Source organism: Dunckerocampus dactyliophorus, chromosome 14 (assembly GCF_027744805.1).
Source record: "Dunckerocampus dactyliophorus isolate RoL2022-P2 chromosome 14, RoL_Ddac_1.1, whole genome shotgun sequence".
NCBI lineage: Eukaryota > Metazoa > Chordata > Actinopteri > Syngnathiformes > Syngnathidae > Dunckerocampus > Dunckerocampus dactyliophorus.
Genome location: NC_072832.1, coordinates 8,542,184 through 8,567,860, shown reverse-complemented (window position 1 = coordinate 8,567,860; position 25,677 = coordinate 8,542,184). Strand labels below are relative to the sequence as shown.

General features: G+C 42.5%; 1 protein-coding gene across 5 annotated transcripts in view; it reads right to left on the bottom strand.

The window, feature by feature from the left end:
- Positions 1 to 25,677, bottom strand: part of marchf8 (membrane-associated ring finger (C3HC4) 8) — a 91,897-nt gene that overhangs the window by 13,664 nt on the left and 52,556 nt on the right. For 4 of the 5 annotated variants that reach the window (XM_054799415.1, XM_054799414.1, XM_054799413.1 and 1 more), the window contains exons 3-4: positions 5,486 to 5,536; positions 151 to 230 (exon numbers count right to left, since the gene is read on the bottom strand). In XM_054799415.1, the coding sequence (XP_054655390.1) occupies positions 151 to 230; positions 5,486 to 5,536 (131 nt within the window). Of the gene's footprint in view, positions 1 to 150; positions 231 to 5,485; positions 5,537 to 16,044; positions 16,604 to 25,677 lie in introns of those variants that run through there. The other variant, XM_054799416.1, reaches the window with a different exon arrangement.

Below are 25,677 nucleotides of genomic sequence, written 5' to 3'. Positions count from 1 at the left end.
ACACTGAAATGTCACACTCAATGACCCATTTTACAAATAAAAATCCATTTCTAGCACTATGGGGCCCACTAATACAGTACGTCTGCCCCATACAAGCTGTCCTTGTGTTCACAAATATGACAATTACAGTTAAAAACAAAAAGCTTGTACCTGCAGATGTCTTGGCTGGAGGGAGACACAGACGTTCTTGAGAAGCTGGATGGAGCGTTCACAGAGGTTGGGCTTCCCGCCTGAAAGCAACAACATGCACTTTAATCAAAAATACACTTAAATATGGAAGACACAGTTTCTGCCAAAAGCCACTACACTTTATGATACCTTCTCAAGGGACAATACTATAGAAATGACACTTGGATATACTTCATGGAGTAGTCGGTGTACAGCTTGTATAGTGGAACAGATTTACTATCCACTGAAAACGCCATGAAAAGTCTGAAGAACCGGGAACAAAAGTGAGTAGCAACATAACGGTGTCTTGCCTCCAGTCAAGCATGGTGGCGGTAGCGCCATGGTTTGAGCAGCAGTGATGATGAAGTCCACCATGTCGTGTGACATTGTGAAGCAGAGCGCGATCCCCTCCCGAGGGAAACTGGACTGTGTTACAGTTTGACCAATATGATAATGAGTCCAAACACACAAAAATGAGAGTTTTAAGTTTGGAAGTATAGTCAAAAGAGGATCATGGTTTGGGGTTGCTAATGTAAATCCCAAGTGGGTTCACTTTGTTGATAATTATGTTGATAATGAAACTAATTACCTATTGATTTCATCTCTAACTGGGGCGACTTTTATAGTTCATGGTCTGACACTGATCAATAGACGCTCCCATGTCGAGCTATGCCCTTCAGCCTGCCCATGAATGACATATTTCCTCTTTCACTCATGCATGACAACCGCGCGTTTATCTTATTTATACGCCCCCTGAATCGCTGCATGTTATCTCAGAAGAAAGAAATGCTCATGTATCGTCACATCATGTAGCTCCATCTCGATATTCATGTTTACTTCCACTCGAGAACGCAAGGTTCACATCCTGTGGAACTGCAAGATAAGATCAGCGACGCAAATGGTTCTTATGCAACAGCTGCTATATTTAATGAGGTAGGCTGACAGCACGCCGAGTAGCTGGCCGACTATGGGAACATGACATGACTCCACTGTTGGCGTCAGCTGGAAACAAATCAAACATACAGACAGGTCGTGATTGCACGGATGGCGTGGGAGGCTGTGTTTGTTCTTACTGGGCATCTCTTGGCAGGTGGTGTACTTTGGCCTATGGAAGTTGTGACAATGGTATTCAGGTGTGGTTGTTGCTGTATTGTCATTTATTAAACATTTCCCAATTAATAAATAAGCAAAACTGGATTATGTAACATCTCTCCCTGTCTGACAGATTCCTCATCCAAGCTTATTTACGTCTTCCAGGAGGATTGATGTGGATACCACCTGCTCAAAGATGGCAATATGTTGCTATGTCATATGGTTGGTAATAAACGGAATAAAATATAATGCACGTAGGAGACCATCTGCAGTGAAAGTAAGAGCAGAGCCACGCTTTCATGAGATGATTTGAGGGCTAGGTGATTTTTGCAAATGGCCGCGAGAAAGCCATTTGATTTGATTGGCCAATCATTAATCTGGCACTTGAGACTCCTAAATCTTCAGGCTCCATCTGATTCAACAGGACCTCCCATCAGCTTGCACTAACTGGCAATCAGCAGAGTGGCAGCGGAATTTTGAGAAAGAGACTAAAAATGACCACAGCTGCTTATTTAAATACACCGATGGGCAAAATGCACTGATCATTACAGTTCAAATCATTTGATGTCTAAACACTGTTATGGGCAGGAATCATTCACTGGCCACAACCTAATGGCATCCAATAAAAGAGCTGTAGGAAAAAAATGTCTTTCCAAAGATAATAATGTTCAAGTTTTCCTGTCAGAAACCAATAAGATACTTTTGAGTTCAGCGCCAAAAGCAGCAAGCAGTAATAAACAAAGTTTTGCGTGTTTTTCAGTGAGTCAAACTTCACCGCCATGCTCCACCCACACACGCTGAAACTCAAATGTTCACTAATTTAGCACCACGGGTTAGTGTAGTATATATGGTTAAAATTTGGTAGCAATTGTGTACAGTTTTAGTAGTGCCTCTAGAAATGGCAAAAATGACCCTTTCGCCAAAATTGCTGGCTCCCGTGTGTTTTCAAGCATGGGTTGTTGAGATTTGTGTGTGTGTCTCATCAGGATACCCGTGCCATGTTTCATGTTGCTGTATGAAACTGGCGGAATCTAAAAACTATCCAAGCCATACAGACCGGCACCGAACATGGCTGCAAAATCTGGGGAGTTACCAGGGCTAATAATAACCATTTAAAGTAGTGGTTGGGGAAACAAATACAGGCTTTACAATGGCTTGGCTAAAAGTCCCGCATCAGCAGTGGTAAGCAGACCCAATGAGAACCAATGAGCCAACCACCGGTCCAGTCAGTGACACACAAAACGGTCACAAACTCTGCCAAACCGCCGTGGTTTGAATTTTTAGAGCACCTGCCAGATGTCTGGCTGGAACCCAAAACCAGTCTACTGAGCGGCTGCTCGCCTGCTTTATCTTTATGACCAGTGTAATACTTTAATTCCACCTCACCTCCCACCCCAAACACACACGCACACACTGGAACGGTGCTCAACACAAACACCAGGCTGCAGATAAAACCTCTTCGACTCATTCAGCAGCGAGTGATGGAACTCTCAGCTTCTGTATAGCCATTAGCCGACATCTTACATTATTCAGTATGTCTCCACAATAGGGTGGCTCAATGAAAACACTATGAAAGGTGGAAATCGATAAAAGACAAAGTGAGGGTGAAAATCCAAGTAGGCGTTTCTATTCACCTCCGAACACCAACATGCACCCTGATGGAGGCGTCATGTCTTTATGAAAGTACAGTACTTGGCCCTTTGCGTCAAGGCTGCAGCATGCTGCTTCAAACAGGGAGGTAACTGTGCATGCCAAATGTCCTGCAGACTTTGAGGTCTTTGCATTCAAGCAGCCTCCATGGGAAAGTGCTTTTGAAAAAAAGAATATATAGAATCATAATGCAGACTCACTAGGTATGCAAGCCTGCATGGACTGAGATCCAGCACAAGGCCTGTATCAAAGATTCTGCCTTTACAAAGAGAACGCTCAGTTTTGATTGACACCATCAGAGAGGTATTCGTTTTCTGCTACGAGGTAACCAAAATACATCTCTGATATTCTGTATTGAGCCAAAAAAAACAACAAAAAAATGACTAAAAAAAAAAGTTGTGTTGTCTTGTCCTGTCTGGAGAGTTATACATGCAAACGGGCGGCGTAAAATGTCTACTCCAAGCGAGTCAAGAGCTTTTCTTCCTGTCACTCACACAAACCTGTGACCTGGAGATGAAGCCATGACACAGACGTGTCTCAAAGGTTGTTAGCAAGTTAGCTAACAGGGCAGGAGTTACGATGCTAATAATGTTCATCAATGAAGAGTCATCAATTAACTGTAGAGCAGCTAAGAAACATTCAGTAAAACCTTGGTTAGCCGATTTTTAGGTTCACATTGAAAACTGACGCAAACATTTTGCCTCAGTTTGCGTACATTTTCCGGTTAGCAAACAATATGGCGTGCGTCTTGTCGTGTTATTAATACACTGCCCGAGTCCAACTGTGTTCGGAACCTATTTTTACTCACAAAACGGCCTTGTTAGCAGTGTGTTAGCGGAACCGGAAGTCATTGTTCCCCAGCTCCATTCCCCATCTATGAGGTTATCAGTGGTTGAGTCTGTAGCTCTTAGCTAACACAGTTGGACCACAAGTCTATTTTTCTTATTGATCACGGCTGCAAAATAACCCGCCACAGAGCCCAAGAAAGTTACAGGGTGAGAAACCAAGGTGAAACCAGGGTGAAGTTAAATATTCATTTCTCTTTCGTTCATAATCTATTTGTATGGATATGCATTTCAAATTGTTTTCTGCATTTAAAACTATAATTGTAAAACTACACGTAACAAAGTGTTTTGTGTTAACATTTTTGGGTGCCGAGAACAGATTCATTGGATTTCCATTATTTCGTAAGGGAAAAACTGACTCCATTCGATTAGGTTTCAGCTTGAGTTGGGCTTTGTGGAACAGGTTAATGATGCCAACCAGAGTTCCACCTGTATTCATTTTTCCATTGCAAATCTACTAGTCATTTCAACAATAATTTGTTTTGTTTCTGACTTCGTTTTCAGAAATGAGTCCTGAAAAAGGAAGGTCGTCTTATATTCGGGCCAATATAGTAACTATGCCTGAGTTTTTTTATACGGCTACTTTCCCCTCCAGCTTGAGCGAGTGACCTTTCCCAGACTCACTAATGTAAGTGCCGAGACTCCGATGACAACAATGTAATAAGTGAGTGTCATTTCCCTTGAGGAAGGAGCGGGAAAGATTAGCCGATTGGCCGGTTATGAGCTATAACTGTCACATTCGAGAACCATGTTCATATTTCATGCCTATCATATTGTTACGCACACTTTTCCCGAAGGAACCGGGTGATGAGGTTGGATGCGTGATGTCCTTCGAGAGTGGTGACAAAGTCGCAGGAGTTGCACCGTAACTTGGACTAAACCATTAAAGCAACAATAAGTGAGTCACGTGGGTGCAATGACTTCCACGGCACTCGCGTTTAAAGACAGAGCGGCTCAGGGATGACACATTAGATGGGAGTGCTAAGTGACCCTGACATGTCTCAGCACAAGTAAATGGTTTATCCTCTTAAGAGGCTCAGGAGGAGCAGGATTGTGAGGGAGGGGAAGGAAAGATGAGAGAAAATAGATGAGGATGATGGGGAAGGAGGTGTGTCTGCTTTCCCTGTACGCTGAGGTGGAAGAAGTCATCTTTACTGCCCATCTGGGCTCACCTCATAACCATCAGTCCACACCTACATATGACTACGCCTTTCCTCCACTCACCATTTCTGTCTTTTCCGCAAGTTACCTTCTTCAGGGTTCTGATTGGCCTCAAAAGTTACCGGGATAAAATTTACTGCAGGGATCTCCAGTTCGCTCATATTAGGGAGTGGTCTTATCATAAATACATTGATGCTATCCAATTTCTGTCTACGTGCAATCCATGCAGACCGCCACAATAACTCCTCCGTGGAACTCCTCCAATCTCGATCTAAAACGGAGTTCAGAACATTCGGAGAAGAACATTCCCATTATTTAAAAAAATAAGTGAGTGAATTAACTTTCATGATCTTAATATACTTCTTTAGTGTTTGAAAAACAGAATACATTTTGTGTGTTATTTTGTTGTTTTTTTGCAGTGTCTGCGATCACAGTATGGCCTATCATCGCCACATATGAAGCACTTCTACTCGTTTTATTTTCTTGTGCCTTTCATTGGCTAAAATGTCCTTACGACTCGCTTTGCATGCACCATGAATAGAAAAATGTCAGATGAGGGAAAGTCTCACCTTTGATATATTGCTGGATCTGCTCGCTGAATGACCCAGAGGTTTCTCATTCTGTGAAAAGAAGCGAGAAAATAAGGACAGCGTCAGTCAACAAAGCTCATCTCCAGCATAACATGCATGCTATAGTTTGGCAAACCCTCCGCTAAGAGTTGGACAAGCATCATTTGAATATTTTCTTCGAGGAATAATGCACACTCACATGTTTGTATGTGTGTATGCATAATAAAGTGTATAGCTGGAAGCTCAGTTGGGTTGTTGGGCATCTGTTTGTGTAGATTTATTCTAGAAGCACCCGGGCTCCCACAGTTCAGTGCAGTCAAGTTGTGTTTTAGAGGCGGTAATGATCCTCGATTCCCACTAGTGCTCCCTGATGAGGAGCCGCTGCGTTGCTGAGCTGCATGCAGTCTTGGTGTTAAGATCCCTGCATGGCTCCTTAATGAGAAGTCAATCATGGTTACATAACAGCCAGTTCGTACGGGGTTGAAAAGGGCTTTGCATACAAACAAATCTGGACGAGGGGGAAATCGGCTCTGTGGGAAGACATTAGACGGACACCACAGCACGTGCAGTTGCCGGCTGCCGATGCTGTCGCTTATCGCAGCATATCATGCCTTGTCCACTGATTGAAATCTACATGTATGTCAATGAAAAATGAAATGACAAAGCATGCTTGTCCATATGTCGAGATGTCGTGATACAATGTCAGCCAAGTGCTACCACCTAGTCACCACCCACCTGGCGGCCACGTTTGTCACTTGTTCAGAAGTACATGTTGTTAATGTTAATGATACTTAAAACTGACTAAGGTTATAAATGTGTCTCAGTCGTCCTCGTCTAAAACTACAGCTTTACTTTGTTTTGCTTTACTCACAACATTTCTGCACACACAACCAAGCAAACACATGCCTGACCTTTAAACTAGCCGAGAGCCAAGTTTCTCATAACAATTCATATTATTACATCAGAGTAAGAAGCCGCCTGATGCACAAATTTGATCTGATGGGGGAGATAAAACAAAACGTCCTTTATACCCTTACAATTTTCAATATTTACGTTTTGTTTTCAGAACAGCTGAGTGAAACACAGACACAGGATCTTAGCAAGATCTGCATTCAAGCACACTGGGGAAACGTGACAATTTATGAGCTTAGAGCAGAAAAAGTGCAGTAAAACCTCACAGGATTGGAACTCCAACTAATCAAGTCAAGGCAAATAGATGCAGTAACACTGCACTATGACAGGTGATGATAAAACTGTAAAAATGGTCTAAAAATGTATTTATTGCTTATATAAGATATATGAGATAGTCGTCTTGACTTCACTATCATGGCATTTCCAAGTATATTAATAAATCATCGCTGTTCCGTGGTCTACTACTTGCCTAGAATTAGTAACAAATATGCACATTTAAGTTAATGTTATGTATTTTTGGCCCAAGTTAAGCATTTACGCATAACATGGCTAAATACTAAAATACACATATAAGGCATTCAGAAAACGCATTAAAAGACACGTTGTGCTATGTAATATTCTACACTGGTCACTAGGTATCAGTAATGGTACATTATGTTACATTGGTGAGACAATATCCGCAGCAAGAAGTACTAGTGTCCAGATACTGGTGGAAAAACCAGGAAGTCTCCCAAAGCTAACGTGTGAGTTTATATTATGTCTGATTTTCTATTATGTCTGCTACATTGGGTAATACTACTGTAAAGGTGACTATAGGGGTGTTATTTCAAGTGTAAAAGGGACGTATTTAGAAGGTATGTTAGATTTATCAATAAGGAATCCTACTTTGTGGAAATTCATTTATCACGGTCGGGTCTGGAACCAATTAACCGTGATAAATGAGGGATTACTGTAAACGGTATTTGTATTTATTGGTTATGGAAGTGGTTTAGATTATGATTGTTATGATTGCGTTCGTGCCTGAAAACAACAAAAAAAACAGATACGAGCTTATACAGTCATCAGCCATGTGTTTATGTTCGATGTTTTTTCGGGCGGACCAGCGCCAAGCAGGACTTGCCAGCTGTCTTCTGACTGTATGCAGCAAGGTCCCCAGCTACCCAGAGGGCGCTCGTGTTCAAACGTTCTGTAAGCATTCTATCGTTCTGTAAGCATTCTACCTGCTTTGAGTACACGAGTAAGCTTTTGTGTGTGTGTGTGTGTGTGTGTGTGTGTGTGTGTGTGTGTGTGTGTGTGTGTGTGTGTGTTTGCACGTGCGTATGCAATATGGACCAGTCAACTTATTCAGGCCGAACAACACTTTACACCAATTTTTATGACATTTAATTCGTAATTGTTAAAAGTCCAAACATTTTCCTGTAGAATCTGTTCTTTTAAACCACGACTGGTAACATATGCGAGCGGGTGGTGGTGGTGTAATATTTTCTTGGTTGGAAAAAGAAGTCATCTTGAGTACAGTCCCTTTAAGCTTACAAATGTAGCAGTGGACTACAATGAGCTCATCCATCCATCATTACTTTTATAACTTACACTTAATATCCCACAATGGAAAATTCAGCACTCGATGTGTCGCATTATCACTAATTCTCTGACAGTCAAGCTTGGCACAGATTCAATTTTTACCGAGGATGACGGTAAAGTACAGAACAAATTACTGATCTTTGTCCTTAATCCTTCCCTCTTTAGATAAATACGCAGCCCAGACGAAGACTTATTGAGGACAGACAAGGCCAAAAAGTGACCTTTAGTAAACAACAGCAGAGATTAGTCAGAAGATGAGAAGGCACATGGACCAATCCAGTGTTCATCCCGCTTGTCTTTCTTCAAAATAATAAATAAAATGCTTTCTACTAAACCGTCTGGGAGTCACCTTCCTTCCCAGTGTGACCACAAACTGCTTGCGTTTCTTCTCTGGACTCATGCATAATTCTGATGAAAAAAAGGTTCACAGAGTTTACAGAGCCTGTCTTTCTGCAGCTCCTCAAAGGAAAACGTTTGAGGAGCTTTCTATTTTAAAAAAAACCCGTGACAGACACAAAGAGAAGAGAGGTTCAGAGAGACTTTTTTGTTTTTTTAAATGACATTGTTTGGTTATACTTAAACTTTTCTAAAACTGAGGAAGTTTTGTGTGTGCGTGTATTTGTACTCCACTCTAGACGATGATCATGATAACAACTGGAAACAAGATGTAAACAGTCCGGGGTGCTCCAGTTCTCCTGCCTTTGGAAAAATATGCATTTTCCACAAAAAATCTGCACACTGTCCATCTACTGAATTTGCAGTTGGAAACACAGAGAATAAACAAATTACTGTATCATGAAAGTCAACTATGTGAACTACTTCTCTACCACCGACGCATGGTAAGGTGGTGATGTAAAAATGTAAGGGGAAAGGTAAAGCAGAAGTAAAGTAAATTGAATGGTCGTTATCGTAGGGCAGTAATGAGGTGGGTGTTGAGGAAATCCAATCAGAGAAATAAAATGGCAGAGTGGGATGTGCAGCCTCTCTCTCTTCCAGTCATCTTGAATTCTCTCTAAATTAATTATCGAAATGAGCCGCGTTCAAGAGAAGGTCTATTGTTTCCAACTCATCACAGTTCCAATGTCAAGTGGCGGCGCTGTGTGCCGTGAAAAAAATTCAAGTCCATTAAAACTTGCGTTCATTCTTGCGCCGGCAGCTAAATGTGTGTACAATTAGACTTCATTGTACATTTTATGCAGTGAGGGAAATACGGTGCTGATGAAAATGTTTAAGACCAGTTGAAATATTTTGCATGGTTGTATCTTAAGGAGGTTCTAAGTAGAGCTTCCACATGCAAAAAGAAGAAATGGGAGTGAGAAAAAAAAATAACATTGAGTAAGCAATATATTGCAAATAACCATTGAACTGAAACAGGCTGTTCATCAGCTGATCAAACGTTTAAGACCATACCTAAAAAAAACAAAAAACATAATTCAACCCCCCCACCAAAAGAGGCCTCAGTACTGAGTAGCTCCACCATTGTTGTTAACCACCTCAAAAATTGGTTTGGGAATGCTTGACGCCAGTGTTTCCAGGAGGCTAGTGGGAATGTTGCTCCAGGTGGAAAAGATGTCTTCATCGAGGGCATCAACTGTCCTTTTTTGGAAACTTCCCTTGGCTTCCATCTCCAAACGTTCTCACAGGGATTTAGATCAGAGGAATGCGCAGGACGTTCCAAAATATTACCAAACAGACGAGGGCCTTCAGTCATGATGGATGCCCCCTGCAACACCTCCACTTAGCCAGCTGCCGTTTGACGCCCCTGCACAACTTGAAGGTCCATTGTTCCATTGAAGGAAAAAGCACCCCAGATCATGATCCTGTACCAGCCAGGACACCACTCATTAACATATGGACATTTACCTGCAGTGGATTTGAAGTAAACAACACTTCCAAACAACCGTAGGTGGTCTCATCCGCATTCAGTTAATGTGTTCACATCGGACAGAGGGCACAAATAAAGTAGAACTGGATTGAAATGGATCTACTAAATGGATTTACTGATCTTACACACTGGCCATCTAAAGCCACACTTTTCTGTGTCGCTGTCTCACCAACCAGGAATTTTCCATCTTCTGAGGTAGAATCAGAGACAGTTAACAGAAGTGGCATGGCAGCTGGATGAAAGGGAATAGTGGGAAGCTGAAAAAGGGGCAGCACAGGTTGTTACTGGAATCCTCTTGCACGCCTCCATGACATGACTGGTGACACTGGTGGAAAATAGACACCTTGTGCTCCTTCACCTTCCTTCCACTTGAGGATGCCTCACAGGTGCTTCGTTGGGTTTAGGTCTAGAGACATACTTGGCCCCTCCATCCCCTTCACCGTCACTTGTTATGTTGGAGGAGTGTTTGGTGTGTGTGTGCCTCTGCTTCAGAATATAACAGTACATGTTGGAATTCATGTTTCCCTCGATGGACCACAGCTCCCCAGTGACTGGAGCACTCATGGAGGCCCAGACCAGGACAATACCACCACCATGCTTGACTGTAGGCATGACAATTACCTTGGTACTCACTTACGTTCGCTATACAAGCTGACATAAAAGACTACACCCTCTTAATTTAACAACACTGCAGGAAAACACAAAAGCACACAAAGACATTGAAGTTAAAACACTGCATTGACTTGTTTCTCCCTCATTAGAGGCAGCACAGAGTAATATCAAATATCCCAGACAAATAGTCTTCATGTGGCTTCCTGTGTCCCCCCAGTCAGATCAGAAATAAAGCATAAAGGCTGAGTGAGTGAGTGTGCAGCTGCAGGGCAAGAACGCACATGAAACATCTCAAATATGCCGGTTAACAGTCCTCAGACAAACAAAGCAAGAGTCAGAAGCAAATAGGAAAACATTCTGTGTATGAATTCTTGGGACACAATAAGGAAAAGTCAATTAATCTCAGCTTATTCTTGTGTTTGTACACTCGTTTGCTGCTTTTGCATGCGTGTCTGTCTTCAAATGTCAGCGTTCCCATCAGCAGGATGTGCTTTCCCCGTCCTCGTCTTTGTCAGTTGCTTGTTTCTCCTCATCCGAGGAGTAATTACATCAGTATGTCCAAACAGGATACAGCAGAGGAGCAACGCTGTCCAGCATTCTATCTTAGCTGCGAGCCTAATAAGTGACTCTGACAGTATATAACATGACAGAACTGGCCTGGACCTGAGTAACATCCACGGCCTTCCAATGACAAATAAATGTGATGGTGGCAAAGATATCAACGGTAACAGCACTTGAAGTCGCACCCATCCGCATGACATGAGTCATTATTTACGACTTGTGTGAAGAAGGCGAGCCACAGGTAATTGTTCCTGCGCCGTGTCCGTTAATTAGCAGTGTTATTAGTTTGTGAACCCTCTCTACCCTGGTGATATAATCGCTCAATTACACGCAAGCAGAGAGAGAAAAAGACGCTTACATAATGATGAAAAGAGGAGGGAAGGAGTCAAATGTTGACCGTTATACAAGGCAGTGCCATGTCTGAATATTCCACTTTAAAAAGCGAAAAAAAGAACACCAAACAAGCTCTTGTGACTCGCGGTACACTTTGCAGGTTGCTTAACGGAGTGTTAGCGCTAGTACATAGTACATAGTAGATTAAGTTCATTAAGTACTGGACAAAACATTTCTTTTCCCCGCAATTAAATCTTTCTTTTCCTGACAATTCTCTGAACGACAAACATGAGCTGCCTTGTTTAAACAAAAAGGCAAAAAAGCGGCAAAACATGCCCGAGACTCGGAGCGGAGTATCTTCCCATTCAAATGAACAAGCCAACTTTAAGAAAATAACATACGACATGTGAAACATAACATGTGATAGTAGCCTAGTCAGTCGAGCAGATGAAAACAACCGCTAACTTGATGCACAAAATTTGCCAACCGGTAGAAGCTCACTCCATTCATTGTCATGAGTCCACGTCGCTGGGATACAGCAGGGATGAATATGTCGGTGACAAACTATGGGCAAAACGTTTGAGTGCCAACCCGGGAACCTAACTCCGTTCAGTTTCAGCAGTCCATGTTGCTGGTACTGATTACAGTAGGGATGAGCATATCTCAGCGATAAACTATGGAATACAAACAAGTATTAGAACTTGACATGCTAAATTTGCAGGCCTGGGAACCTCACTAAATTCACTTCCAATAGTCTATGTTGCTGGTACTACAGTAGAGACTTGACTATATTTCAGTGATAAACTACAATAGAAATGATAAGTATTCTAACTGGCCATGCTAAATTTGCCAACCCGAAACCTAACTCCATTCACTTTCACTAGTCCACGTTGCTGGTACAGTATACATTACGGATAAGCGCTTGTGTATATTTCAATGATAAACTATGAAATACAAATAAGTTTTCAAATTGGACATGCTAAATTTGCCAACCTGGGAACCTCACTCCATTCAATTTAAATCGTCCATGTATACTTCTATACTTCAATGGACTATTGGAGAAAAAAACAACAGTTTTATCCAAATATTCTTTACGTGCTACATTTGCCAACCCAAGGAACCTCACTCGATTCTGTCTATATGTGCCCTGCGATTGGCTGGCGACCAGTCCAGGGTGTACCCCGCCTCTCGCCCAAAGTCAGCTGGGATAGGCTCCAGCATACCCGCGACCCTACTGAGGACAAGCGGCACAGAAAAATGCAAAAGCTACAGTATTTCATATCAATACAAACACATCCACGAGGTGTGTAAACAGAAGGAGTTTGTAGCCGTGTATTGGACGGCTTACGTGTTTTCCCACCATGCTTTGCTGCAGTTAAAATGATCACTTTTGAGTGGCTAATGCCTCTTTAAAAGGTGTTCTTTTTACAGCCAGGGTGTAATAGTTAAAGTGGTGCGGGCCAACAGTTCTGGCCTGCGGGCCTGAGTTTGACATGTATAACCTAGAAGAAACTACAGTACATGTACAGTATGTTCAAATCAATCAATGGGTTTATCATGATGCTCTGTCCCAGTCATCAGTCTTCCTCACTCCTCATAGACTCCTCCCCTCAACAGGTTTTAAGCTGTGCCACAACATGTGACTGATTTAATCTCCCCCTCCTCCCTCCCACAGCTGTGGATTTGACACAAAGCTCTGTGATTTGGTGCATCAGTCGATGTGATATGTTAAGCTGAAGGCCAAAATATATTTAAAAAAAAAATAAAAAACAGACAATCTCCTCCCCAGCACCACATAGGCCTTGTCAGCATGTGTGCACTTTGGGAGGCTCGCCTGCTCCCTTCGCTTTGACACAAGTGGCCATTGGCACAATAAGCAAAGGAGGGCTGCTGAATACACAATACTACCTTCACATCACATGGAAGTAGTTACACATTAAACTCTCATGTGAGCACACACACATGTACACGAAGACAGACACACACACACACACACCATTTACAGGATGCTCAATGGCCAGAAGGTGATAATTATCTCTTAAGATGCTCAAGTCGGTCAGCCCTGTTAGATTTTAGTGCATTTTGCTGGTCTGCATCCATCTTAACACATAATAATAATAGTGGTTCAGATCAACACATTCTTGCAACCTCGGCAATAAAACAACAGCAAATGATGTTCTATTTGAAAGTGTCAATCAGTATAGCACTTATAGCACTTATATTGAATTAGACAGGAGGAGACTGAGGGCAGCAAAGTGCAGACTGTGGACCATAAAGGCTCATTTATTTACATATAAAAACACGTGTTAAAACTAGGGATGCTCCGATCGATCGGCCAATTCCCAAAGGATCTTCAAAGTCGAGACGCGCGGCGGCAACCCCTACATGTGTGCTATGTCACGTAGTGTTGCCAACACCCGTATTGAGCCGACAAGGGCCTCACTTGGTCCCGTATTACCGCGAGAATCAACACTCGTCTGTAAAACCCTAATAGCGTCAGTTTTTTATTCTGTTAATTTTGTTATCTCGAGCTAATAAAGAAATGTAACGATTTATTCATCATGTGTTCGTATTACTCCAAAACATGAATCAAATGTAATTCAGGTTTGTGTGAAATAGTACAAAAATCATTTCACAAGAATAAAAAGGCAAAAAAAAAACAAAAAACAATCCAAACATTTATTTTTTAATAATTACTAGGGCTATCAAAAATAACGCATTAACTAACTATTTAACTAATTAATTACGTTACATTTTTTAGTGTAATAAACGCATGCGCACCATCGTCATAAGCACAGTGGCGCGTCCTCACACAGCCACAATTCCAACACCAGTATGTACCAACACGATGTACCTCCAACTCACACACGTCTAGCTTGTTCAATCTTTCTCATTCTCATTACATGAACACGAGATGCATTCAGGGACACTCCGGACATCACAAAAACAGCTTTATAATGTGTGTGTGTATAAATAAACAGGAAGATAAAGAAAACCATGAATTGGATAAACATGAATTGGATGTTCTTATCACTCACTTTATAACTCTTAAGGATTTTAATGAGTTTAAAGTGGCGCTGCACAGAAGCTCACGGCTGCTAGGACAGTCCACAAAGCAGCACATTTTGGAGCTTCTCTGTGTTCTGGGTCGCAGGAGGGGACGTCCCAGAGGATCCATATGTTTCTCGTAAAAGACGGTGCGTGAAGCACGGGTGGTCAAAACGCCGCTAGGGTGAAAAGGAGGTAGCAGGAATGTACAGAAAAATGCTAGTGTTAAACTAGTGTTAAACAAATAGATTTTTAGACTTGTGTGGTATCTTTTAGCTTGACTGACACATTCAGTTCATTTGGAGCTGTTAATACATTCAAAAATATGTATAATCCTGTCCTGTCATTGAGCTTTCTCTTCATTAAATACAGTAAAAATGGGTATATTTCACACAGTTGCTAATGGTGATTAATCATGATTAATTAATTAAAATACGGTGATTAATCGGATTACATTTTTTTTATCATTTGACAGCCCTAATAATTACTTATTTGACAGGGGCCCTTAGAATTGTCTAAGGGCGGCCCTGGCCAGTAGCACTCAGTATAAACAAAAGGAAAAATGTACAGTTCATCCATGTTTTCGGTATCGGCCAATCTCACTCATGGATGATCGGTATCTGCTCTGGGACAAAGTTTTACCCACAGAGAAGATGGTTGTTTTTGATAACAAACATGGCGACGGTGGAGGAGTTCTGCATGTTCTTATTAATAAGAAGGCAATATTTGTGGCACCATAGCAGGTGGCGGTGATCTGTGAGGCTGTGAAACACCTGTTGATGTCGAAGGGGATTTTTGTGTTTGGCTGTGTGCTGAACCGTCACCATTCGCTTTCTTGCCTCGGGAATCAGCCAACACTTTGGCAAGCAAGCTAAAAAATGCCCCCCCCTACAGTTCTGCAACGCTTTGGTCTGTATCCATGAGCATAATCCACATCTAAGACACGGCAAAAGAGTGAGTTAGCAGTGTTAATTCTAGAGTGAATCTTTTTCACCAATGAGCGACCAGCTGATCAGGTACTACATATATAGAACCTGGTGGTACCTGTTTTTACCTTTTGGTAGTGCCTGCCAGTGGAAAAGTATCAGGCGGCTGACTTTTTAGCTTTTCCTTGTCTCAGTCACCCAAGAGCTTGCTCACATGTGGTTGAGTTTCCATAATGAGCTGCGCTGTGTGTTAAGTGCCTTATGATATAAGAAATACAACTGACTTGACTGTACGGCATTGCACACTGTGCACCCCGCCCTCCCATCCTCCTGAACAAAGGGTAAGGGGCACATTAGAAAGTGGGTCAAGCTTTCACACCGAGGATGTGACAGATGCTACAGTATATTGCACAAGCACAAACAGCAGAGTGCATGCATGCATAGGAACGGACCATTGCACGGTTCGAAGCGGTGATGCAACACCCACCCAGCAAACAAAAGATGAGCGCAACAAAACAGAGAAGCCACTTAACTGCTGCAAAACCACACATTTGTGGCACTGCTGTTATCTCGCTGCCATCACCACAGAAACAGAGGGTCTCACCATAACAACCAGCTTTCTACGACCATTTACTTGTCAGGATGATGAGCTACGCATGTTATGCTACGTGCACAAAAGACAGAGCGAGCAAGAAATGTACCTGAATCTTGATTTTCCAACAGGAATTCATGGCTGGACCCTGAAGCACACCTTTCTCTCTCGCTCTCTCTCTCACACACACACGCACACACACGCACACACACACCGATGCAAACAATAGTTCCTCAGGGAGGTTACATGACCCCTATGGAAGTCCTCATGGTGAGCAGGGATGCACAGAGATGAAAGACCGAGAGAGACGAGCCTCGGTAAAGACGGAAGCGGCAGCAGTCACCGTGGCGACTGCAGCTACGGCAGCTCAGCTAGCAAACAAAAAGACAGTGGGGAGAAAAGGGTAGAGAGCGAGAGAGATGACAGAGGGAGGGAAAATAGACGGCTGGCCTACATTTTCTGCACACAAACACAGAAGCTGCTGCTGCTGCTGCTGCTGCTACTTGTCCTGGCTTGCACACACTCTCAGCTGTGTGTGTAGACACACACACACACACACACACACAATCCGGCAGCGTAATCCCATTGGCCGAGCCAATTCTTCCTCCAGCTGATCTTGATGACATGGGGGAGGGGCGTACTGTTGTTGAATCATTCATGAGAGGGGAGGTGGTGTCCTTTAAATAGACTCGCTCTCTTCTGCACCCAAGCTTAACCTTAAATTACCCCCTCCTCCCTTCCGCCACCTCATCCCTCCAATAAGCTCTTCCACTTCACACTTGCATGCACGTGCAGCAGCCTCAATCTGAACCTCTCAAAACCAAACAAAACAAAAAAGTCAGCCACCAAATCTGTTGTGAGCCTCCGTCTGTGTGGCCCAATCAGAGGGAAGGTTACTCCCGGGTGCACCAACCACAAGGCTTACAGCACATATGCCGGTGGTTTGTTTTGCTGCCCTTGCTCAGCGCTGTAATAAAGGGCAAACATACCCCCAAATACTTATACAGTGGTATGCAAAGGTTTGGACACCCCTGACAATTTTGATCGTTTTCATTTATAAATCATTGCTTGTTTGTATCCCCACTTTAACTTTAAAGGAAAACTGCACTATTTTTTTGAATTTTGCCTGTCATCCACAATCCTCATGTGAAACATGACCACACAAAAACAGATAGCATGTGGGAGCTAACAACGCACGTAACAAGACACACCAATATCGAATATAACGCCCTCAAAAAACCTCCAAAAAGCACTAACAATGTTCTATTTACATACCTGACCCGTATATAAACCCAAGCTACAGCGACATTGCTTTTGTAGCAGCTAACACGAAGAACTACTTTTCTGGTGTAGTGATGCAGCACCTCACGCCACTACCAAGAGTGAACCCACTCCAAAATGGTCCGATACGACATAAATCTGTCAGTCATCCTCCTCATAAAGATAAGAATCTGGATCCTCATTTGTCCAGAAGTCATGAAGTCCGCCTTGATTAGTAGTAGCAGGCAGACACACGCTTGACACGCTGCTGCTGTTGATGGAAGTAGCGCTAGTTCCCATCTACGGGCTATGCGAACTCAATGCACCTGGGAAAGAAGTTCTGGTAATGTTTAAAAGGATCAAAATATGGCAAAATACTGTAAGCACTACATATTATCGTGAATGTACCTGTTACTGCATGGTCACAGCATGTATATAAAACCATGAAACCTTTTTTAGAGGGCTTTATAGTCAAACTAGGCGAGTCCCATGATGTGCTTTGTTAGCTCCCTCATGCTAACTGTTTGTTTCTCTTTAGAACGCACAGGAAAGGCAAAGACGTGTGCTCGTGTTTCACATAAGGATTGTGGATGACGGGCAAAAATCCCCCCCAAAAAAGTGCAGTTTTCCTTTAATATATAAAATAACTGTTGGACAGAGCAAAATTTTGGGAGTTTAATGAGGTTTATAGCATTAACAAAATATGTGCAATATGCATCACTACTGCACTTTATTCCAAAATGAAGCTGGCTTGTCCAAATGTTCTTTTGCACACCTCCGGTGACTCTGTGTTGATATTGTAGTTCTTTGGAAGTGGTCTGTGGGTTGTCTTTGACAGGTCCCACCTTCGCCTTTGCCTCTGATATTGTTCCCGGCCTACCACTTCTGGCCTTAATAATAACAATTGTTTGTGGTCTTTCATTTCCTCAGTATGCCCCTCAAGAAACAGACAGTTGAAATCTCCGTTAGCTTTTTGTAGCCTTCGTGCTGAACAATCTTCATTTTCAGGTCATTAGAAAGCTGTTTTGGGGACCCCATGTTGCCCGTATTCACAGAAAGAGAAAAACAACTGGCAAGTGACCACCTTAAATACCTTTGATTAGATGATTGGACGCACCTGTCTATGAGAACCAAGGCTTAAGGCCAAAAACCCATTTTGTGTTTAAATTAACCAATGCTAGGTGTAAAATGATGCACCTGTCTAATTTTGTTTTGATGCATATTGCACATCTTGTGTTAATCCAACAAACCTCATTTCACTTTGTCCATCAGTAATGTGATCTATCAAAATTAAATAGGCGATAAATAGTGTGGCCGCAGTTTGAGGATCTCTTTGGACGTGCACGTCATGCTACGTACAGAGACTGAACTTGAAACTGAAACCAGACAACAAAATTCGGACCTGGAGAGCAGCGAAACGTACAAGCGTCAACATGCATGCCGTGGACCAGTACATGATGCCAGCTCTGGAATTCCTACTTTTTGCTAACTTGCCCAGCCTTTACGACGCCTTCTCCGTGTCTCTGTATCTCTACATGTCACTGGTGTTTGTGAGTGACGGGAAGAAAAGCTCTGACTCGCTTGGGGCGGAGTCGTTTGACGCCACATGCTGGTTTACATGTGTAAATCTTAAAACCCTGAATACAAGACAACCTGTCTTTTTCCCGATTTCTTGTGGAATACTGAACTGTAAAGTTGTACATTTAGAAGCTACACTGCGGCATTTAAAAAAAACAAACAAAAAAGGCTTATGCTTGGTAGCCTGCCACATTAAAAGTGTTACACATGAACCATGAGAGTGATTAGCTTAAGATGCCAAAAGAGCTCAAGAAAAGAAAATAGTGAGGAGAGATGATCGCTATCAGTACGTTACACCACTGCAGTGCTCTGAAAGGCATGATAAGAGGGTCTGACCCTGTCAAGCTGGACGAGGTCAACGTTCTCAGCCAGTGGAGAGCTACAGTAGAATGAAGAGCGATGAAATGAGAAGAGACAGCCAAAGACAAACTGTATGATTTCTACGACATGTCAGCTATTCTACTGGGTGTGAAATTGAGCTTTCATGGCCTTTTCAGTTCACATTCAAATCCAGTCACAGGCATGTAGACTACAGCAGTTGACGCCTGCTCAACGCTTCAGTCAAATCTGACTACAATTAAGGGACAAGCAGTGGTAGTTGTCGAAATTGGGCCTTCCTTCAAGTGAACATGCCGAGTCGAGGCATTTTTGAACAAGTGGTTGACTGACTGAAGTGAACCTCTGACTTGACTGTCGTCTTTCCATTTTCCATCACTGGAGCTGAAGCAAGAGCGCCCATGACCGTCAGCAGGATGGTCAGGTGTGTAAAAGCGCATCATGTTTGACCTGCCACCAATGTCCCCGAAAAGCTACAAATGCTTACAATCATTCAACTGTTTAATACTCGAATAAAACGTGACTAAAGTGTTCCTTTGACGCGTCAGGCTCCAATTAAAGCCTCTATAACCACCGCGGTCTCAAATTAGCACCAGTTCAAAAAACATTGGCATTAATGGGCTCCACACACGGGAAGCGATAAACAACCGCGACCTGCGAAACTTGCTAGTACTGGATCTTGTTATCATCGAAGATAAAATTACACAAATGTCCGTGTAAATGAATGTAAACTTACCCGATATGTTTACTTTGGTGCCAACACGTTCCCATGCCGCTGCTTGATAAATGGTATGGCTCCACATTCTTTACGTTCTTTTTTGGAAATGTAAAATAGCTCCGGGAAATCCGACACGGCAAGTATTTTTTTCCCCCCTTCTTGTCTACCTGGAATTAGCATCCTGTCCCCTCAAGTTGAACATTTTTCAACTTTTCGATCACATGCCAAGCCGGCGAGTGTACAATGACATGCACAAGCACAAAATTTAAGACGCACAAATTTCGCGTGTCGCTCGGCGGGACGAAGACTTGCAACAATCGTAAACCTGTCGCGCAGGTTCCATTGAAAATGAATGACTGTAGGTGATGTCGCCTTCCGTTTGCGGAGCCCAGGCCTGTCACAACAAATTTTGTTGGACGATAACTGTCCTAGAAATGATTTCATTATCGTCAACATTATTTTGAGACCATTTTTTACATTCATGTAATAATATATGGCAAAATAATGCAAGTACACCATATCAAAAGCAATAAACTTTAACGTCTCAAGCATATTTAGCACTGTAATTGAAATGTCACACAGAAAAATGATGTACAACAATACTTCCCCAAAGTGCACTGATAAGGAAAAATACATCAGAAGAACACCGAAATGTAATCATGGACACTGTGCCATATTTCTGATTTTGAATCAGTATCACTTTCGTTCTTGTCTGAATATTGACCAAAAAAACAGAAATAACCTGGAAATACTCTGAAGCTCACATTGTGTGTCACTGCAGACGTCAGCAGGTTTACACATACACTTCCTTGATTCACTTTTAGCAACAATGTGTGTGGAATACGCGGTTTACATTTAATGAGGTGTAACGTTTTGTTGGGCGTTTGGTCAAAGTACATGTTTTGGATGCAGCACAATGCGTTTGACGCACAATGAGGTTTTTATACTTCGGGAATCACGGCAGTTGGAAATTAAGTTCCACCGTTTTGTATTATTGAATTGTCCATGTCACCAAAATGTTGACGGTGCGCAAACGATATCAGATCGGGTTTTATACACAACAGGCACAAAGAAAGTATTCGATCGTGTGGCACACGACACACACAGCTAGTGCCCCGCCTCTCCCCACTGGGACAAAGAGACTGAATGACTGACAGGAGGGTTCACTCAATCTGTTCACTCCCCTATAGAACCAACACGCCCAGGGGTTGAGACTGATGCACAGGGTGAACTCTTGTGATCCAGCCTTTTTGGTGGAGAGAGGCTCCACAAGACGGCAGTAGCCACATTTCAATTATCATGAGTGGTCAGCATCCAGAAGCTTTATCTACCTCTGAATGCGCTTCAAAGTTGATTGCAGTACTCAGGAGAGGGTGTGAAAGTCTTGCCGGTTGCACTTGTCGTGCTATTGTTGACACTGATCTCATCATCGCGATTAACGCTGGCTGAGCAGTTTGCGCCTTACCGCTGTTACAACATTGGTTCTGTTACTGCCTATCAAGTTAAAAAAAATGTTATGAGTTTTGAAATTTTAGAAATAGGAGTCTCTCTTCAATTAACACCCCGTCCACTTTGCCGTTAAAGTAAGAAACGCCCTGACTATCATTAGCACATTTATGGTAGCAATTTGTCAAAACCTAGGAAGTCCAGGTGGTCATTGTGTGTGTCTATAGTGGAGGACGTGCTGTTTGTTTGCAATTTCCTAGCCTATTTCTCGTGTTCAGACACATACAGTGGACCGCAAGATTGTTGAGCGGAGTCTGCATCCATCTGCCACATCCGAAGAATCACTGTAATCTTCACCTCATGTCTAGATGTTGCATCTTTTCACAGTCTCCTGCGCAGTCTGGCTGGCAGCAGACGTCAGCGGAGTGAATACGAGCGCTGGATCACTCAAAACGGTGACTCATTGTTACAGAACAGAGTGGAACACTACGTGCTTCAATAGAAGTGGGGCGACGTTACAACGGCAGCTATTGTGCTACTACGCAAGCAAGGTGAATGTCTACACCGTCATCATCTGCGAGTACTAAATGAAGCAGACAACGATTGCAAGAGAAACGCCAATGGGAGTCCACTGCCTTCATCAAACGATGAACACTCAAAATGTAATAAACTGCCTGAAGGTCATCAAAAATAGCAAAAACTGTCTTTTGAGTGATAAAACTGCCCTTGGAGTACCTTTCAGTTCCCCCTGATCTGGCTTGTGTCTTTCTCTTTGGGGTGACGGTATCTCTCACATCATACCAGTGCGACAGCGTACCCCTCCTATGAATTCAACCAAGGAACACAACAGGCTACAGCCAGGCTGGGCCAGACTTCTTCCTTCACCATTATTATTATTTTGTGTATAACGTCAACGCAGGACTCCGTCATATCTTAAAACTCTCCTTTCACCGAATGGTCGTCAAAAAAATAAGCTAACAAAAGGCATTATGTTTAATTTCATAGACCTATCTCAAATATTCTGGTCAAATATCTCTGACAAAAGGGCTTCTGCTGCTTTAAAATGCTCATGTCAATTTTTGCTATTGCAAAAAATGCTAATCAAACATCCTCTAGACCCTAGGTTCCCAAAGTGGGGTACGTGTACCCCCAGGGGTACGCCAATTGCGATAGGGGTTACGTGAATAAAACCGAAAAACAATTAGCGCCTAACACTCGCAATTACGAGTGTGCCTGAACGCCACACGGCGCGAGAGGAACGCAGCAGAAAGGAGACAGCCGTGAAGTTGTTCATGGTTCTGTGTGCATTACATGAACAAATACGTTTGATGATTATTTTGTGCATTAAGAGTGTTTCATCTTGGCGATTTCATTTATGTTGGCGTTTCAATCCCGGCATGGCCCAGCGGTGAAAACCTGTCACGGTGAGTGGGGATTCCCCCGAAAATGAGGCATTATCGTTGGTTGTATTATTTTTATAATGCTTTGTCGTGACTGTTAGACTTTCCACTTCAAATAAGATATTAAATTAATATGCAGACTTAAACAACCATAGCCATCGTGAGCGGACAAAAAACATGATGCTCAAATTCAACCCATTCAACATTAGACTGGAATAAAAGAATGGTAGAATGATTACTTATCTATTTATCAGTGCTCATGTGAAACTTTTATCAAAATGTGACCGTGCAAAATACACATTGTTGACCTGGAATTACTACAAAAATAATGTTGTACACTATTTCAAGTTAATTAAGATAAAAAGGTTTCTGTTTTTAAGTGTGCAGGAGCAGGGGGTACATGGCTTCAGGTCAAATGTCTGAAGCGGCAAGCGACTGTAAAAAGTTTGGGAACCACTGCTCTAGATCATAGATTCTCAACTGACCCGTTTTCAGTCTCAATACAGTGCTTTTACTCTGAAGGAGATTTTTTAATGTAGCCGGGTGTCATCTATTAATACTCCTATAGGTGGCGACAACGCTCTGTAGTGATATTTGAATCCCACGGTCATAGAAGACCAACTATGTCTAGTGCCATTAAGATGTTGAATGTGTCAGTCTTGTCTCTTGTTGAGCCTTAGAAAGTGTAAGTATTTTATGCTTAGTATCTATCAGCTGTCTACGTGGAATGTGCATCTTAGTGATTTAATTGTCATATTTGGAAAATCTCTAATGCTAATAGTTAGCATGTATATGGGATTTTCAATGTGAATTAGCATCCAGCTAGCACAATTGTTGAAATACATTTTATTTATATTGAATGATTAGCAAGAAGACAATGTTGAAAAAACACCAGTGCAGCATTTTTATGTAGGAGACTTAACTATCAGTATCAGCACCTCCAGCTAGCTGCGTCCCCCTACATGAGATTAGCATTTGTCCAGGCTCATAAAGCAGCCCAGTAAGCCATTTTGCAAGCAGAGTGGATCAATGCATTCTCAACGTGTCAAGCTGCAGAGGAGGGCTATTAAGACAAAAAGTCTCCCCCGCTTAATTAAACATTGCAGCACACATGCATGCCTGTATGCGCTTGATGAGGAGCCATTAAAGTTATTGCGATGCAGACACCGGTGCAGATCCCCCCCCCCCGACTCCTGAGTTCATTTTGTTTTTGACCTTGCGACCTTGCTGACCTCGTTTGTCTGACCTCGGCTTCAGCTGAAGAGAAGATAATACACACCAAGACACTCCTATACAACCTTTCAGCATACACAAAATGACCACGCCACTCCTTTTTACGCAGAGATGAAGTAATTACAGTTCCCATGCACTTTCTATGAAGCAAAAAAAAGGTAGGGAGGGCAGCTTTGTCATATTCAAACATTTTTGGGGCGTTTTGCAGCAAAGCAGACGAGGGACTTTGACACATGGAGCTGATGGGCTTTTAACCAGCCGCAAACACGGAAGTTGTCCTGAATCTTGGTCATTTGAAACAGCAGGAAAGACCTCACACCACGTCTGCACTCCCTCTCCAGCATTCATCAGTTATCACCTGCTGCTAAACAGATGGTGTACCATTACGACAGACAGGTGGCAAAGCTTGCAAATTCAACTGGACGCGTGCGCAAACTTTAAGCAGTAACACAGGACAAAAAAACATCTCCTTTCCCTGCTTTTGAAGACCTGATTGGGATTCCAGGCTTGCACACTGCTTCCCGACAGGATGCCGAGGCTCAGCAGGAGGAAGTTCAAGGTTACAAAGCTTCCTCTCCTGCATCTAAACCTTTTGCATCTAACTCCACCAAAAAAACGGGTTCAAGTGACCTCAGTGGAAACATTCCAAGAGTCCTGCCGGAGGTCACGAGGTTCCTAGAACACAACCTTCACTGAATGATGAAGCAGAACCGACAGAAGAATACCAAAAAAGCAAAAAAAGTGAACATACGAACTGAACACGCTGTAATACGCATGCCAGGCCACAAGGTGGCGATGGCCCTTCGTCATGAAAAACCACACACAAGCACACCAACCAGCCTCACATCATTTACATGTATTTCTTTTTATTTATTGTTCGACGGAACAAATGTACTATTCATCTCATTTACAATTTACACAAACTCTCCCACTTCAGTGGTTAATGTGTGAACAAGAGTAAGCCGGGTGAAAACAATGTTTGGTCTGCTCAATGCGGGTTATGTCATCACGTTAACCGCATCATACTACAAGTATTCCCGTACTTCCGGCCTCGTGGGCGTCAACTCAGAGCGCGACTTGAACATGTGTAGGGAAGAGTTTGCTGCGAGTATGTCTGAAGTATTGTCGTCAATCTATTATGTCAAGTACTCGCACTTGATGGCGTGAATGTCAATCTACTGGGGCCATTGACTGAAGGAGTGTTTTATTCGACTCCAACAACGGACTTGGCGAGCCTGGCTATTTCCCTTACTATTGCTGTGGATTAGCAAACTAGCCACCTGCATTGGCTTTCCGTGGAGCAGTTAGGATTGGATATTAAGCACGGGCTCTGCAAATATGTCATACGTCACGAATATATATATATATCAATGGAATTGATGGACAAGCTGTGCTGGACAAGTAAATACTTTATAGGACATTTACAAACTAATTTGTACATTTGATTTCATTTTTTAATGGCCATTCATCTATTTTCTTGCGTATATATTTAAGTGTTAAATATTGTCAGTTTTTTTATGCAATCACTGTAATATAGAGTGTGTCTGTCCCTTACTCACTCCCAGAGCCGCACCATAAATCGGATAAATCAGATAATCACTAGTCTAACTCATTTACACAGAGCTCAAAGTATAATATAAATGTATATATATAATTATACATGCTACACAAGGCTAATGTCGCTTTACGGCAGTGGTTCTCAGTTTTTTGTCATGAATTTCTTTCATGCCCTCCCTGAATTGAAATTCTATTGAGAACCTAACATTTATTT